We start from the raw sequence: 16,806 nt of genomic DNA on the forward strand, positions 1-16,806 counted from the left end.
GCGTAGTTAGAAAGAGAATATGATATTGTCATGATTGCGAAAGTTTTAGGCTCCAGAAATGAATATACATCAAACTGAAACAATTGATAAATTGAATGAACTTTTGAGAGGTTCTCAAATAAAAAAAATTATCTAATTTTTTACAATATTACTATTATTTTATCCACATATGTATATATAGTAATTTGAGAAAACTTTTAGGAAAAAATAAGTTTAATAAAAATCTGAATTTTACTTGTTGTGGGATTGTTATTAATTGACACTCCAGACGTATTACTAATAGTTATGCGTATGCAATTAAAGTATTTCTGATGGACAAAATGTGAGATTTATATCAGATAATTCATTTCTACTATTAAGTTATTCATTTATGAGTTTGCACTTATTCGCACTAAATAAATAACTATTAAAAATTGTTTTAATTAATTGACACCATATAATAGAGTGAATTTTGTTTGATCAAACAACAATAGATGATAGATATAAAGCCAAGAAACTTGCTATTAATATGCTCTACTTGCTATTTCAATGTAAGTATGATATTTTCTAAATGTTTCGTTCAGATAACTTAGATATATTAGTCAAAATTTGAAATTTTAATAGCACATATATTAAAAATAATTATTATTCATAAAAGATTAATGAAATAGTAAAAAAAAATCAAATTATAAAAATACAACATTTAGAAGAATTCTTATTATCCTTCAAAAAGTCAGTATTTCTGCTGTAATTTTCTACAACATTGTAGTTATTGCACTTTGTCTATGGATTTGTATATATGTTATATATAAATTATATATCTAAACTGCCCATAAGTGCAATTTTTATATAAATTGTTTATTTCTTTAACAATTTCATATAAAATATGCTTTTTTAAGCGTATCAAAGCTGTGTTCTTAATGTGCATGGATATATCAAGAAAAATGTCGAAAAAAATGTGAATTCACAAATTCACTGAATTTTCACCGTTTTTTGAATTTTGCTACAGCACTAATATTAAATAATACTAAAATCTTCTGTCTTTGTAAAAGAATAAATTCTGACAAAAAGTGCTCGTTTAAATTTAATGATCATCTGTATGACTAAGTGGTAAAAAGTGTTTATGACCAAAAAAGGGTTACATGCTTAGTCTATTTTTCTGACAGGATACTCTAGATTTACATGATCTCTATTTCATATCTCCGTTTTTAGATTCTTCGACAGATTTTATGATAGAAAACCAAGATTAACAAATTTCCGGCATGTTAATGAAGAAATCTGCAGCTACCCTCAATATTATTTCAATAATCAGTATCGTTTCTCTTACAATTTATTTTTTTCTCAATAATTTAACAAGAAATAACAATACACACTTGGTTTTACGTATAAAAGCTAAGTGTCGAACTTAATCAACTTTACTTACTTAGCAAATGAATATTTTTGTGGTTGCGAGTTCTGAATGCTGAAGTTTTAGATTTCTCTATAAATGATATCATTGCACTTACAATGTTGTTCCAGCCTATCGCATAAATCATAGAAAATCCAAAAAAAAATAATATAAAGAAAATTCATGTCATGAAGTTCAAAAATACCGTGTAACATTAAAATTTGTTATGCATAATACATTTTAGCTATTATTGATTTTTTTAATTTTCGAGAAATTGAATGGTGAGTCCGATAGAGAAATTTTTAAAAATCCTAGTGCCTCATAGAAGTAATTTCCCTCGTCTCCCATACTTCCAAATGTATGCATATGGCATAAACTTTTATGCATTACACAAGTGGCCAATAATATCTATAGAGTAAAAAATTAGAAATTTAATTTTTTTATATGATAGTTATATTTCAGATTTGCGAGCGTAACTTTTTTCTCCATGGCATACTTGTTTTAAGAGCAAATGATCAAAATCGTCCTTCAATTATTGAAGGAGCTGATATCTTTTGAAAATTGAATTGAAAGGGTATTCAATTTTCAAATTTCCTCTCAATTTTGGAAACATATCAACTCTATGAATTAACAATTATGTGCCTTCACAGTTTATCAGTCATATAAGGTGCTTATAAAGAAAAAAGTTACGCTCGCAAAATATGTTTTTATATAGATTTCACATAAAATAATTATGTAATTTCTAAAAAGAATATTTTTGTTCTTGAATATTAAAATGTATTGTAGTTTAAAAAGTTTTAAATATGTTGCTAAAATTTCAGGTTTATAGCTCATGTCTAGCATGACTTCTTCGTATGCGCAAAAAATCTGACACGTAAGGGTATCCTTAATGTCCTATCAAGACATTCATCCAATTAAATATAATGAATTGCGAGGTATCTATAAATATCATATTGATTCGTTTAATGCTTTGTATCAGTTAAAAACGGAAAAATAAGAAAATTTAAACACCATTTACAAATCGATCAAATCAGATTTGATTGATTTAACGAAATATCCTCCCAAAAATATAATCAAAGATATTTTAGATATAGTTACATATAATAATCGCTATGCAAAGTCATATTTATATCTTGCCTAACGCATATTTGATGATTATAGTATTGAAACGATCAATAATATTTGCGATATTTGAGAATTCTTATTTTACAAAGAATATGGAATTAAATTATACAAATCCAATGATTTCGGAAAATCTAATTCCGAAAATATCGATATTCATTCAGAAGATACAATTTACAGAGTAATTATGAATAATGACTTAGAAAGATTCATCACATTCACAGAAAGAAAAGAATTTGATCAATATCAAAAGCTTATAAGCAAGTTGTATCCATATTTTGAAAAAGGTTATTCATTGCTTGAATTATGTTGGTATCATGGAGTAGTTGATTGTTTCAAATTATTCAGAACCAAATTCAGCTCAGAAATCACTCTAACATGTCTTGAATTATCATTTTTAGGAAAAAATCCTGAGATAATGAGTGAAAGTGTGAAATATCATTGATTTTGTTACATTCATGATGAATGAGTTCAATTTAAAGATCAATTTAAAGATCTTGAATCACAATTAGTTTATTTCGATCAAACTAATGATATTAATCAATACTTTGTTTATTCATCGAGGTTCAACATTCCATCACTTTGTAAATGTTTTCTTACACATGGTGCAAATATCAATGAAAAAGATAAAAGGGAAAAAAAACTACTCTTCATTATGCAGCATGGCAAAACAGTAAAGAAACAGCCGAACTTCTAATTTCACATGGTGTAAATATCAACGAAAAAGATGAAAGTGGGCAAACAGCTCTTCTTTTTGCAGCCCGTGAAAATAGAAAAGAAATAGATGAAGTTCTAATTTCACATGGTGCAAATATCAATGAAAAAAAAATGGAGGAACTGCCATTCATATTGCAGCATTTTATAATAGTAAAGAAACAGCTGATCTTCTTATTTCACATGGTGCAAACATCAATATACAAATTTGAATAATTTCACTAAGATTTTCGGAATAAAAAATGACTGTTTCATGAACATGCATATTATTCTTGTAATAGATTAGAAAGTCTCGAATTACCTCCAAATCTTTTAATAATTGAGGATAATTCTTTTGAAAGTTGTTCAAATTTGAAAACTGTCGTTTTTCATTCCGAAAATACCATAATTATGCAATATTCATTTCAATACTGCATTAACCTTGAAACAATTCAACTTCCTTCAAATTTGAAATACATTTCATCATATTTATTTGAGAGAGGGTCAAAGTTGCTATTTGTCACTTTTCCACAAGAATATAATGGGGAAAAAGTTATCATATAGTTGATCTCATTCACTAGGTGAGACATGCATGTAGTGTAATGGGATAAACAGTGGATTTGCTGCTCTAATTCCTAGGTTCGAGACTCATTGGCTTCATTTTTCTCTTTTTTATTGACGTAAACTATTCAATTTTTGTGTTCTCCATTCAAATTTCAGAATTTTTTTTGCAGATTTCACGCTACATTCGAAGTTACCTTTTGTAACAACCACCACTGCCTACGAAAGACGAAAGTGTGTCACGATTTCACCCGGAAAATCCGACGGTTGTTTAAGAGTAAGCACTTTTGGCACCTACTCATATTTATTTTACAATTGCAGTAAGCTTCAAACAATACAACTTCCTATATCATTAGAATCTATTCATGACAATGCATTTCATGGATGCTCGAGCTTACAACATATTGAAATTCCTCCAAACGTTACTTTCATTGGAATGGAATATTTTTGCAATTGTACAAATCTTCGATCAATAAATCTTCCAAAAGGTTTAGGCATACAGTCTGGTACTTTTAAGAATTGTATTAATCTAGGCAAAATAGATTTTTCTGGTATTTCTGTAATATCTGAATTTGCATTTTATAATTGCACAAAATTAACATTTGATTCATTTCCATCTTCTCTAACAACTTATTGTTCAAGATTTTTGATAATTTCATTTACTTGATATATTTAGTTAGAATGAGTGGATAATGAGGAGCAAAAATATACCATTAGATTGTGTATACATCTACCATGTAAGAAATTTAAATAATATCTGATTTCGAAATTTTCGAATTTAACTATATTATAGTTTGAAAGATGATTTATGTTAACTTTTCTATTTGATATATGACAAATAAAGATTTTTTGATAATTGATAATTTGAATTTTAGAATTATAGATTTTGAAGCATAATGATATCATAAATGAATAAACATGTGGTTAATTATAACATTTTTATATGATTGGATTAGCTTCTTACTTTGGGATTAAGTTATTGAAAGTTAATAAATGTCACTTTTATAAAAATCAAGTTTAAGGTTTAAATTTTATTTATAAAATCGATTTGATTCAACATATTGGAAAGGAATTTTTTGGTCATTTCTTTTTGAAATTAATAAATTATAACTTATACTATTACGTCATAAAATTTGTTCAAATTTTTATAATGCTTAAGGTAATGAAATTGTTGTTCAAAAATAGTCCAGCTCTATCGTCAAAAATCCTCTCAATTTGGAAAAAAATAACAAAAATTACAATCTTGCAAACCTAATTCCTCAATATACCTTTCACAGCTGGGTATACTGTTAGTGTCGATAGAAACTATATAATTTTCCTAACAAAGTGACAGAGCGGAACTAAAAGTTTTTTCTTATACGTTGAGATATCATTCAATTTTTTTGAATATTCTTTTGAAAAATTGAATACTTACTTGTCAAAAAACCGTTTTGACAAACAATCTCAACTATAATATAATAGTTCATATTAAATTATATTCATATCAGATTTTACTTTTCATGTCTATTTATCTCATATAGAATTAAAAGCTTTTAAAAATGCTATTTTCGTAATGATATTGCTAATCTAATTCCTCATTCTTCATTTATATATAAAATTAAATTAAGACATAATAATAAACATCACTAGCATGCTAATAATGTGACAGAGCGGAACTAAAAGTTTTTTCTTCTTTGTCAAAATATGTCAATTTTTTTCAGGTGGTAATTTTATATACTTTGATAAAAATCGAAAGAAGCTAATGCTATTCAATGTTTTGATATATCTAAAGAATATGTAGTAACATGTTTATTAATAATAAAATTATGGATCACTTATTATTAGATTTTGTAAAAAGTTACTTTTTCATTTTTCTTTGTTGAAAAAATAACTCAATCAGGGAGAAGTAAAAGTCATGTTTACTAATATCCTACAACATGACAGAGTTCTTTTGTTTATAGGACGAATTATGTCGTTCAAAGTTGATAATAGTGAAATTTACAAATAACGTTCTAGCAATGCTACACCCTACGTCATAATATAATATTATAGCTTATATTACACTAATATAATATCTTTAATTATAAGTCATGAAAACTCTTATTGACGGATATATTCAATTTTAAAAATCGAAAGGATGGTGCTGGAGCCTTAAATTATTTTGCAGTATTTATATTACACTTTAACTGTTATTTTCTTTATTATAATAATTTGAATGAAGCCCTCTACAAGAACGAAAGGATTCCTGTAATTGCCTATTCTCATGGTTCAAGAGGAAGCCCTTGGACAAATGAAAGATTCTCAACAGGAATTTGTTTTGCCGAAATTAATCAAGTTACTGCTTATCTTAGCTGGTTAATGTTTATATCAGTAGCCTATACTGCAAAATTCAATAACTTTGAAGAAGTTACTACAATTTATTATTGCTTAGATGCTATAGGTTCTCAAATTATGATACTAAAAGGTTTATGTCCAAAACGCTAGACTTATTCATATTGAGTGAGCTGAATCACTGGTTAAACAAAAATCAATATGCTAGAAATGAAATCAAGCCGGAAGCGAGCAAAACAAAACATCTGATCGATTTTGATCGCATTATCTATGATCCGTAACTTTACCATTCTTCAGCAACAACATCAAAATCAAGAATTCAAAATCAAGGAATAAAAAAGATTGATAAATGATTTATAATAACAATTATTCTTTCGAAAGAACAACTTATTGTGACACAAACACGCTATATTATAGATCCGAATGATCTGATTTTTTAATTTGAGAACTTTACAGATTTATCAAATCATATGATTTTTCCTTTGATTCTTTTGAGCCAAGCAGCTTCTAATCTTCAAGATACCGGCACTTTTATCATCCCTGAAGGCATAAAAGAAATCGGAGAATATCAATATGCAAATTTGAGTAATTTCACTAAGATTTCATTTCCAAATTCATTAGAAATAATTCATAAACATGCATTTAATTCTTGTAATAGCTTAGAAAGTCTCAAATTACCTCCAAATCTTTTAATAATCGAGAACAATTCGTTTGAATCTTGTTCAAATTTGAAAACAGTCATTTTTCATTCCCAAAATACTGAAGTCTCACAATGTTCGTTTCGATACTGCATTAAACTTGAAACAATTCAACTTCCTTCAAATTTAAAATATATTTCATCAAATTTATTTGCTAATTGCATCAATCTTCAAACAATACAACTCCCTGAATCATTAAAATACGTTGATGAATACGCATTTACTGGATGCTCGGGTTTACAACATATTGAAATTCCTCCAAACGTTACATCTATTGGAACGGATTGTTTTTACGGTTGCTTCAATCTTCAAACAATACAACTTCCAATCTCATTAAAATTTATTCATGACGATGCATTTAGTGGATGCTCGAGCTTACAACATATTGAAATTCCTCCAAACGTTACTTCCATAGATTTAATTGTTTTTGCGATTGCACAAATCTTCAAACAATACAACTTCCTATATCATTAGAATCTATTCATGACAATGCATTTCATGGATGCTCGAGTTTATAACATATTGAACTTCCTTCAAATTTAAAATATATTTCATCATATTTATTTTATAATTGCATCAATCTTCAAACAATACAACTTCCTGCCTCATTAGAATCTATTGGAAATTATACATTTTATGGATGCTCGAGTATACAAAATATTGAACTTCCTTCAAATCTTACTTCCATTGGAGAATTATGTTTTTATAATTGCATCAATCTTCAAACAATACAACTTCCTATTTCATTAAAATCTATTCATGACAGTGCATTTTATGGATGCTCGAGTATACAAAATATTGAACTTCCTTCAAATCTTACTTCCATTGGAAAGGAATGTTTTTGCAATTGTACAAATCTTCAAACAATAAATCTCCCAAATGATTTAGTCATACAACCTGGTACTTTTAAGAATTGCATTAATCTAGGCAAAATAATTTTTTCTGGTAATTCTAAAATTTATGATTATGCATTTTATAATTGTACAAAATTAACATTTGATTCTTTTCCATCTTCACTAATTTTGATTGGTAATTATTCATTTTCATATTGTTTAAGCATAAAATCAATTATAATTCCAACATATAATATTGAAGAAGGCGCATTTAGTAACTGCTTTTGTCTTGAATCAATACAATTTAACTCTGAGATATATCATATTGGAACAGCAGTCTTTGAAAATTGCATAAATCTTGATAAAATTGATTTACCAGATAGAATAAGTTCAATTGGAATAAGAGCATTTTATAATTGTACAAAATTAACATTTGATTCTTTACCATCTTCTCTAAAAAATATTGGCAATTATGCATTTTCATACTGCTTAAGCATAAAATCAATTGCAATTCCAACATATGATATTGGAAAAGGGGCATTTAGTAACTGCTTTGGTCTGGAAACTATACAATTTGATTCTTGGTTGAATAAGATTGATGATAAAGCATTTGAAAATTGTATAAATCTTGGGAAAATCTATTTCCAAAATGCAATAAAATTTATTGGGAATTACGCATTTTATAATTGTACAAAATTAACATTTGATTCATTACCATTTGGAGAGATTAAAGAATACGCATTTGCGAATTGTAATAATATCAAAAGCATTGTTTACTCAACAAAACACACTCACGAGCCAGAAACAGGAGTATTTTCAAATTGCGTTAATTTAGAAAGTGTTGTATTTCAAGTACGATTGACTTCGATAAACAACAATCTGTTCGAAAATTGTTATTCATTAAAATCTATTCAACTTCCAGATAGTCTTCGATTTATCGGAGATTCATCATTCCTTAATTGTCTATCATTGGAAAGTTTTATAATTACAGAAAACGTTGAAAACATTGGTACATCTTCATTTGAAGGCTGCATCAACATTAAAAGTATCACATTCATGAAATCATCAACATTAGCTAGAATCGGTAATTGTTGTTTCAAAAATATGACATCATTAGAAAAAATCACATTGCCTTCAACTTTAATTAACATTTCTTCAAAACTCTTTTATCATTGCAGTAGTTTACGAGAAATAAAATTACCAGATAATATTACAACAATTGGAGAAATGGCCTTTGAAGAATGCAGTAGTCTTGTTCGTATCGAAATTCCAAATTCAGTTTCAAACATTTGTTCTAGAGCATTCTGTCATTGCAACAAACTCAAAGAATTAACATTGGAGACTTCTATTGTTTCCATACCTGAACAATGCTTTTATAATTGTTATTCTCTTGAAACAATTAATATTAAATCAAATAAATGCTTATTAATCGCCAATAAATCATTCTGCAACTGTTATTCATTGAAATCTATTTCATTCCCAGTTTCATTGCAAAAAATAGAATCATATGCATTTGCAAATTGTTCAAATTTAACCGAACTAACATTTCAAATTGCACTGATTCAACTCAGTGAAGGATGTTTTATTAATTGTACATCACTGAAAAAGATCAATTTACCAAATAGTCTTAAAACCATCGAAAAGAATTCATTTTCTAATTGTTATGAATTACAAGAAATTTTCATTGAATCAAATTGTTCAATACGAGGGGATATTTTTGAGAATTGCAACAAAATCGAAAATATTTTTATTAACTCACAAATCGAATCTTTCCATAACACAGTTAAATCAATCACACTTAATTTATCAGTCATTGAATATCCATCACTTTCATCATTCAATCATCTTGAAAATATTATTATCATTTCTCATGAAAATGAATCACTTATCAATGAACATTTCATCACATCATCTAATGTTAATATTTCTATCATCGGAAACATCAAACAAATTTCAGATAAATCATTTTCTAAGAGTTATATCAACACATTCTTGTACTGTGGTGATCGATCAGTTGACGGTCAATTCCTTTCTAAAGATCGCGTTAAAATTGTTTCTGTTTCCGAACACTATCCTCACAACAACATTGGTGGTGTTCATGCTCATAAAACATCCGAATGTCCAAACTTTCCTAAAAAGCCATATGTTCGACTTACTACATTACAAATTATTCTTATTACTATATCTATTGTTATTCTTATTTCCATTTGTATCACAATTCTTATCAAAATTCAGAGATGTCGTAAATCTCAGAAGAAATATGAAGACCAAATCATGTTAGAAAAGCTTGTTAATGCTGAATTTGGATGATTTTATATTGCGCTGATAACCCAATAAATAAACATAAAAATTATTTTTTTTCCATGAAAATTTTTTCTCTCCCTTACAAAAAGATTGTTAATGGATTCTCTCGATATACAAGTCATTTCAATCTTTTTTGTCAGTACATTTATAGGTGCAGTAAGGATGGCAAAACTATTATTCTTTTCGGGGCAAACAATTAGCGAAGATTTAAAAAATTTATTATTCAAATATTATTTCTCCGAAACAATCGTTGTCCTAGTTATACACCTTCAGCTACCTTATAAGTATCAACTTCTTTTAGATATGGGGTACACTCATTCAAAAATTTCAGAAATGATATCCTATTCTCATCTAGTTAATGCATTTTGGAACATGCTATATCCTTTCATATCCAAAAGAATAGGTCATCGATATACGATCGTGATAAGTATCTTTACATATACGTTGGCCTCATTGCTTTTTGGTTTATACCATACATTTATTGCGTATTCCATCGCAAATACCCTGATAGGCATTACATTTAGTACTCTAAATCGTGCTTTTCACGATTGGTGGCTAAATGAAGAATGTAATTTGCCAGAAGAAACCAAGGCAAATATAGTATACAATGAGTGGGGATCGTTCATAAATCTTATTATTTCGATTACAGTATCCCCAACAAGTTCTTATATTGCGCATCATTACGGAATTCACTTTTTATATTTATTAACACCAGGTCTAATCTTATGCTCAATTCCCATTGTTATTTCTATTGTTGTTCCATCGAAAACGCAAGAAGCAAAATCAATTGGAAACGATTTTTCAGAAATTTCCAATTTATTCACCAAAAACAAGGTTGTATTTCTCATTATAGTTATAGAAATACTACAAGGAGTATCAATGTTCCTTTCAAACCAAAGAATGTCCGCATTTTTAATTACGAATAACCACAAACCAATGATGGGCTTTGTTTCAGGCACATACACCATTATTTCCCTTATTGGAGCACAGTTTCTATCTATGTTCACCGATTGGCTGTCGAATATTCAATGGTGGACATTATCTGCAGTTTTATCAGGTATTTCATTGGTTTGCATATATATATTCTATAATAACAAGCATATAGTTTTCTGTTTGACGTCATTAGAATCATTTTTCTCTTCAATTTTACTTGCAATCAGAATGGAAATCATCAAATTCTATTTTCCACGATCAATCAGAGGATATTTAGTCACAATGTGCAGAACACCTACATTGCTACTATCTTACATCTCATTAAAGATATTAGTTACAGATCGGATCCAAATTTTCGCACTTATTTCAGGAATTTTGATGATTATTAGTTCCATAATTGGTCTTCCATTCTTAATGATTCATAACAATGCAGAAGTTCTGGATTCTAAAACTAAAGAATCTAATGAAGACAACTCTATTCAAGTTGAAGAAGATCTTGAAGAAGGTTACAATCTTTCAGAAGAAAGTACTATTTCATCATAAAATTTCATTTGTTTGTAGATTATAAAATTTTCATTATTTATAATATTTATTCGATAGCAATCATTCCAGAGTATTTTTATGAATATATTTTGTGCATCTAATTGCATAGTTAATATTAAATGTGGAGGCATTTATATATCTTATAAAAAATTTTGTTATCCATATATAAAATAAAAAATAAATATTTAAAATTCATAGATATTGATATGCTTTGTAGTATTATTCTTCTTTTTCATCATTGCCTTCAATATATGCCGTTGATTTATGTAAAAGTATTTGATAATAAATTATTAATGAAATAGCTGAGACTGTGAGAATAATGAATATAATAAGGAAAGCAAATTCTATTTTATATTTTCCACTTTGTTTATATATCTCTTCTTCATTCATTATAAATGAATTATTGCTTTCATTACAGCTACTTTCATTTAATGATATATTTTCAAGCTTGAAACAGTCTCCTCTAGCAGTTTGCATGTTGAATTCTCTTTCAGCATAATCATAAAAATGATTTGAATAAAATCCTGGTTTCAAATTATAGAAGTCATCATAATTGGTCTCAACTCTATTTTCATGCAATCTAAATTTCATATATCCGGATGAATTAGAATAATAATAATTTCTTGCGTCGGAATCCCAAAATGAAATGGATTTGTAACCTTCTTTACAAAAACTTGTTACATAACTATCCCACATAGATGCCGGATCGATATAACTACTGTCAAGTGATTCTGGGAAAATAATAAGTTTTGTTTTTGTATAAACGATTCCATCTAAATCAAATGAATCAATGTCTTGGACTGAGTTGGTTATCCTAACTACTGATGATAAATTGTTATTAAAAATTGAAATTAACGTGTTAGATTTTTTCATAATAATTTCCGTTTGCGTAATATAAAAAATTGGATGATCTTCAGAAATAGAAATTATCAAATCAGTGCATCCAATAAAAGCATTACTTCCGATTATCAATATTTTGTTTGTTATAGTAAAAATTTTGAGTCCACCATACGCAAAACACTGTGATGGAATAGAATTAAGTTTATCATTAAATGATATTGATTCTAAACTTGTACAATTCATAAAGCAGTTATAGCCAAGACTTATAATTGATGATTTTTGACCTAATATGATTTCTGTTAAAGATGAACATCCTGCAAAGCAATATGGTGGAATGTAGTTAACATACGGTAACTCAATTTTCTTCAATTTTGAACAATTGAGGAAGCAACTTACATCAATTTCAATAATGTCTGAATTAAAAACAATTTCACTCATATTAGTACATCCTGAAAATAAATATTCACCTAATTCATCTATTTTTTGGATTGAAAAACAATTTTTTCAACATTGATGCAATTTTGAAATCCAAATAAAATTGATCTGACAGAATTAGGAATGAACAACTCTTTTTGTGAACTGGCAGGAAGACATGAGTAAAGAATTGTTTTATTTTTGTTATATAAAAGAGGATGTTCATACAAAAGATCTAAATCTTCATCAATATTTACTTCATTTATGTTATTCGCTCCAGAAAATATCGATAAATCAAAGAAGTTACTATGAATTGAAATCTTTTTAAGATTGTTACAACCATAAAAAACTGTAATGCTAGGTGGAACAATGTTTTGTTTATATTCATCACCATACCTAAATGTGTTATATCTATCATAATAATAATAATAATAACTGTAATAAGGATTAAAATAAAAATCAATGTCAGCACCTTTATCAATAACTATTTCTTTAATATTAGTGTTCATGAAGGCATTGAATTTAATTTTTAACTTATTGGAAAATATAATTTTTCCAGAAAGTCCAGAATTTGCAAATGCATAATCACCAATATATATCTAGTTTCGGAAATATTGATATTTACTAGATTCTTGCATCCAAAAAAACAATAATTGTTAATCTCATAGATATTTACTAAATAAACTGTGCTTAAACTAGAGTTCACGAATTGTGTTGATATAGAATATATGCTCTCATCAAATTTTATTGTTTCAACACTAGGAAATATTTTTGAAAATTCAATAATTTGTGGTGCATAAGAGAATTTGATATACCTAATTGTTCTAAATATGAAGTGTGAATTAATTCTCTCGGATGTCTTAATATTTAGATTCTGAATGCTTCCATTTGTAATTGCAGAATAATAATCATAAGTATCTAAGATTTCGCTTGATTTTATTGTAACAAGTGATTCTTCGAGATTAAACTCAATGTCAGTAGATGATGACTGCATAATTTTTTGAAGAGTAAATGCTGTTAGCATAACAGTTTTTCTAAAAAAAATACGATAACTTTTTATGAAAATATCATTAATGTAAATTCATAGTTTTGTTAAAAATAACTTAATAAAATCTGTCACTTTTTAAATCAATTAAAAACTTTTTGAAAATTGGTCTTATTTTATTACAAAGGGGAAAATTTCAATGTGCTCATAAAAATATACGTTTGTTTTTTAGTTAAATATTTTATAGAGAATTTGTAATTATGATTCTTTATCCAGTGTATTATAATAAACCATATTGAAAACCGTTTGTTCACAATATGTTAATTTTCAATTAAAACGATGAATAATATAATAATTGAAAATTCGGAATAATATATAATAATATGATTATTATTTTTAATATAGATAAGGTTTCATATTCAAAGTTTTGATAGAGGTTCAATCAATATTGAGTGAGAAAAATGATTCGGAGACATTACGAAGGAAAATGTTTATATATATATATTTCGGATTTTTCTGATATCAGAAATAAATTAATGGAATATGGCAGCTTCTAAGCGCTTTCAGTGAATAGTTTAATTTTGATTTTATAAAAGTATGGGTTAAATGAAAATTTCAATTTTATTTTTCATATATTGCAATATATTCCAAGAAAATGTAATATTTTGGCTTAATACTCACACATCAAATATAGCAAATATGGATTATCATTTGTTTCCAAAAGATTAAATATATTTGGTATGAAATTTTGATTAGCTAGATCAATTACATATAGTGGATACTGCATTTTTTGGAATAGAAATTCCAATAACACCCGTTTATTCGAAATTCTAATTTGAATGGAAATTCGAATAAAACGGTTATTCGAAATTCCGATAAAATAAATGGAATTTCCATAAAACCCGTTATTCCATTTTTGGCGGTTATTCGAATTGACACTTTATTCGAATTAATCCATTATGCGTATTAAATGGAATTTATAATAATGGTACCGTATTCATAATAATGGGGGAATTTATAATGGACCCCACTGACTTTCAAAATTCAATTGGCATAAAATCAATTTTGAATTAGAGAATATTAGTTTACATTAGATTTAATGGCTTATGTAATTTGATTTAAATTTATTCATAAATTTTATACTTTTTCATTCATACTTTATACCCTACTTTCCCAACATTTAGAATAAGGTTATTGCCCTAAAATTCAGTTATAGACACTTAGGAGAGCATTTAAACCATGATATTTTGGCATATGATAGAGAAACATCTTATAAACATTTTCAGTATGTTTTCCTATAAAATAACGATCTCACATGAAATTACTAAAATATCAAATTTTGATTTTCACTTTAAAGTTGGGAGAATACTCTACAGTGACAGGGTATACAATTTTAACCTTTGTTTTGATTATAAATAAAGTATTGATAGAGATATGAGTTGTACAGAATTATACACGTGTGTTTAATCAAATGTAAGTTGTGCAACAATAATGATTAGCTAGATAGTATATTAAGGAACTGTGATTTATGATCTAATTCAATAAGATGTAAATGATATTCAAATATATTAAATAAATGCGAATGTTCAAGATGTGAAATCGGTTAGTTAATTGTTGTATATAGATATTTTACTGTGATTAATGAATTTTTTAACAATTTAAAATTATCAAATTTCAAAATATGCGCAATGAGATAATTTGAGAGTATTTTGAGAACTGAAGACTTATGATTTAGTGTTTTTGAATAAGCACATCAATATAAAGATAGAAAATAAATTGAGATATAATTTTTTTGAAGGTATTATAAGGGTGGAGGTAGTAGGATAAATTTTTAATGTTCTATACTTTCATGGCAAATAATTAAATAGAAGTAAAACTTTGTTTTAAGAATTGAAAATTTTAAATAAAAAAGGAATGTTAGTAATGCTAATTTATTTGATTCCGGGGGACACCCCGGTTATCAAATATATTTATTAAAATGGAAAATCTCTCACTTTTCGAAAAAATCGAAACTGCAAGGATCTCCGATTCTCGATATGATAATTTATTTGATTCCGGGGACACCCCGGTTATCAAATATATTTATTAGAACGGAAAATCTCTCACTTTTCGAAAAAATCGAAACTGCAAGGATCTCCGATTCTCGATATGATAATTTATTTGATTCCGGGACACCCCGGTTATCAAATATATTTATTAGAACGGAAAATCTCTCACTTTTCGAAAAAATCGAAACTGCAAGGATCTCCGATTCTCGATATGATAATTTATTTGATTCCGGGGGACGCCCCGGTTATCAAATATATTTATTAGAACGGAAAATCTCTCACTTTTCGAAAAAATCGAAACTGCAAGGATCTCCGATTCTCGATATGATAATTTATTTGATTCCGGGGACACCCCGGTTATCAAATATATTTATTAGAACGGAAAATCTCTCACTTTTCGAAAAAATCGAAACTGCAAGGATCTCCGATTCTCGATATGATAATTTATTTGATTCCGGGGACACCCCGGTTATCAAATATATTTATTAGAACGGAAAATCTCTCACTTTTCGAAATTTTTTTTAACAAAAATATGGCATTCTTAAATTATAGTTACATGTTATTTCACAATCATTATCATTAAAAAATTCAATTATTCAAGTTGTTTTGTCCCGACGGTTTTTACGGTTATAAAAATGGTTGCGAACTCAATCCATCAGCAAAATGTCGGTTGGGGTGCCCTTCTTGGCCTCCTGAGTACTCACCAAGATACCCCCAGCTCCCGCAAAACACCTCCCTTAGGTGAGCATTAACTGATGACATGAGTTAACAATTCTACAAAATCATCAAGCATGAAGGTTTATGATTTATAAATCAAAATCTCAGAAACTGCTTGACTTTGCAAGTTGCTGTCTTTACCGGTTACTCTGCTGCAATCTCTTTTCTGATTGCAGGCAGAGTTCTGCATCCTGAGGACATTGCCTTGCAGATATGCTTGTAATCACTACGTGAGCAACTTGGTGTTGCAAGTTGCTGTCTTTACCGGTTACTCTGCTGCAATCTCTTTTCTGATTGCAGGCAAAGTTCTGCATCCTGAGGACTTGCCTTGCAGATATGCTTGTAATCACTACGTGAGCAACTTGGTGTTGCAAGTTGCTGTCTTTACCGGTTAGCTTTTTTTGAAGTTTCTTCGCATCTTATATAAGCTCTAGATCAA

At 27.9% G+C, this 16,806-nt stretch overlaps 5 protein-coding genes across 5 annotated transcripts, besides 1 other annotated feature; 4 read left to right on the plus strand and 1 right to left on the minus strand.

The window, feature by feature from the left end:
- Positions 1–2,675: 2,675 nt before the first annotated feature.
- TVAGG3_0648580 (spectrin binding) lies at positions 2,676–2,933 on the plus strand (the record flags this gene model as incomplete). Its single annotated transcript, XM_001328641.1, has 1 exon — positions 2,676–2,933. The coding sequence occupies one exon, from the start codon at positions 2,676–2,678 to the stop codon at positions 2,931–2,933; it is 258 nt and encodes an 85-aa protein (XP_001328676.1).
- A 1,472-nt stretch (positions 2,934–4,405) lies between these two features.
- Positions 4,406–5,872: a mobile genetic element.
- Positions 5,873–6,522: 650 nt separating this feature from the next.
- Positions 6,523–7,257, plus strand: TVAGG3_0648600 (ribonuclease inhibitor domain-containing protein; the record flags this gene model as incomplete). Its single annotated transcript, XM_001328640.2, has 1 exon — positions 6,523–7,224. One exon carries the CDS (start codon positions 6,523–6,525, stop codon positions 7,222–7,224), a length of 702 nt encoding a protein of 233 aa, XP_001328675.1.
- A 1,430-nt stretch (positions 7,258–8,687) lies between these two features.
- Positions 8,688–9,893, plus strand: TVAGG3_0648610 (regulation of response to stimulus; the record flags this gene model as incomplete). The annotated part of the gene is made up of 1 exon (XM_001328639.1): positions 8,688–9,893. The coding sequence occupies one exon, from the start codon at positions 8,688–8,690 to the stop codon at positions 9,891–9,893; it is 1,206 nt and encodes a 401-aa protein (XP_001328674.1).
- An 894-nt stretch (positions 9,894–10,787) lies between these two features.
- Positions 10,788–11,363, plus strand: TVAGG3_0648620 (Major Facilitator Superfamily (MFS) general substrate transporter family; the record flags this gene model as incomplete). The annotated part of the gene is made up of 1 exon (XM_001328638.1): positions 10,788–11,363. The coding sequence occupies one exon, from the start codon at positions 10,788–10,790 to the stop codon at positions 11,361–11,363; it is 576 nt and encodes a 191-aa protein (XP_001328673.1).
- A 131-nt stretch (positions 11,364–11,494) lies between these two features.
- On the minus strand, positions 11,495–12,727 carry TVAGG3_0648630 (ribonuclease inhibitor domain-containing protein; the record flags this gene model as incomplete). Its single annotated transcript, XM_001328637.1, has 1 exon — positions 11,583–12,641. One exon carries the CDS (start codon positions 12,639–12,641, stop codon positions 11,583–11,585), a length of 1,059 nt encoding a protein of 352 aa, XP_001328672.1.
- Between the last annotated feature and the right edge of the window lie 4,079 nt (positions 12,728–16,806).

Source organism: Trichomonas vaginalis, chromosome III (assembly GCF_026262505.1).
Source record: "Trichomonas vaginalis G3 chromosome III, whole genome shotgun sequence".
NCBI lineage: Eukaryota > Parabasalia > Trichomonadida > Trichomonadidae > Trichomonas > Trichomonas vaginalis.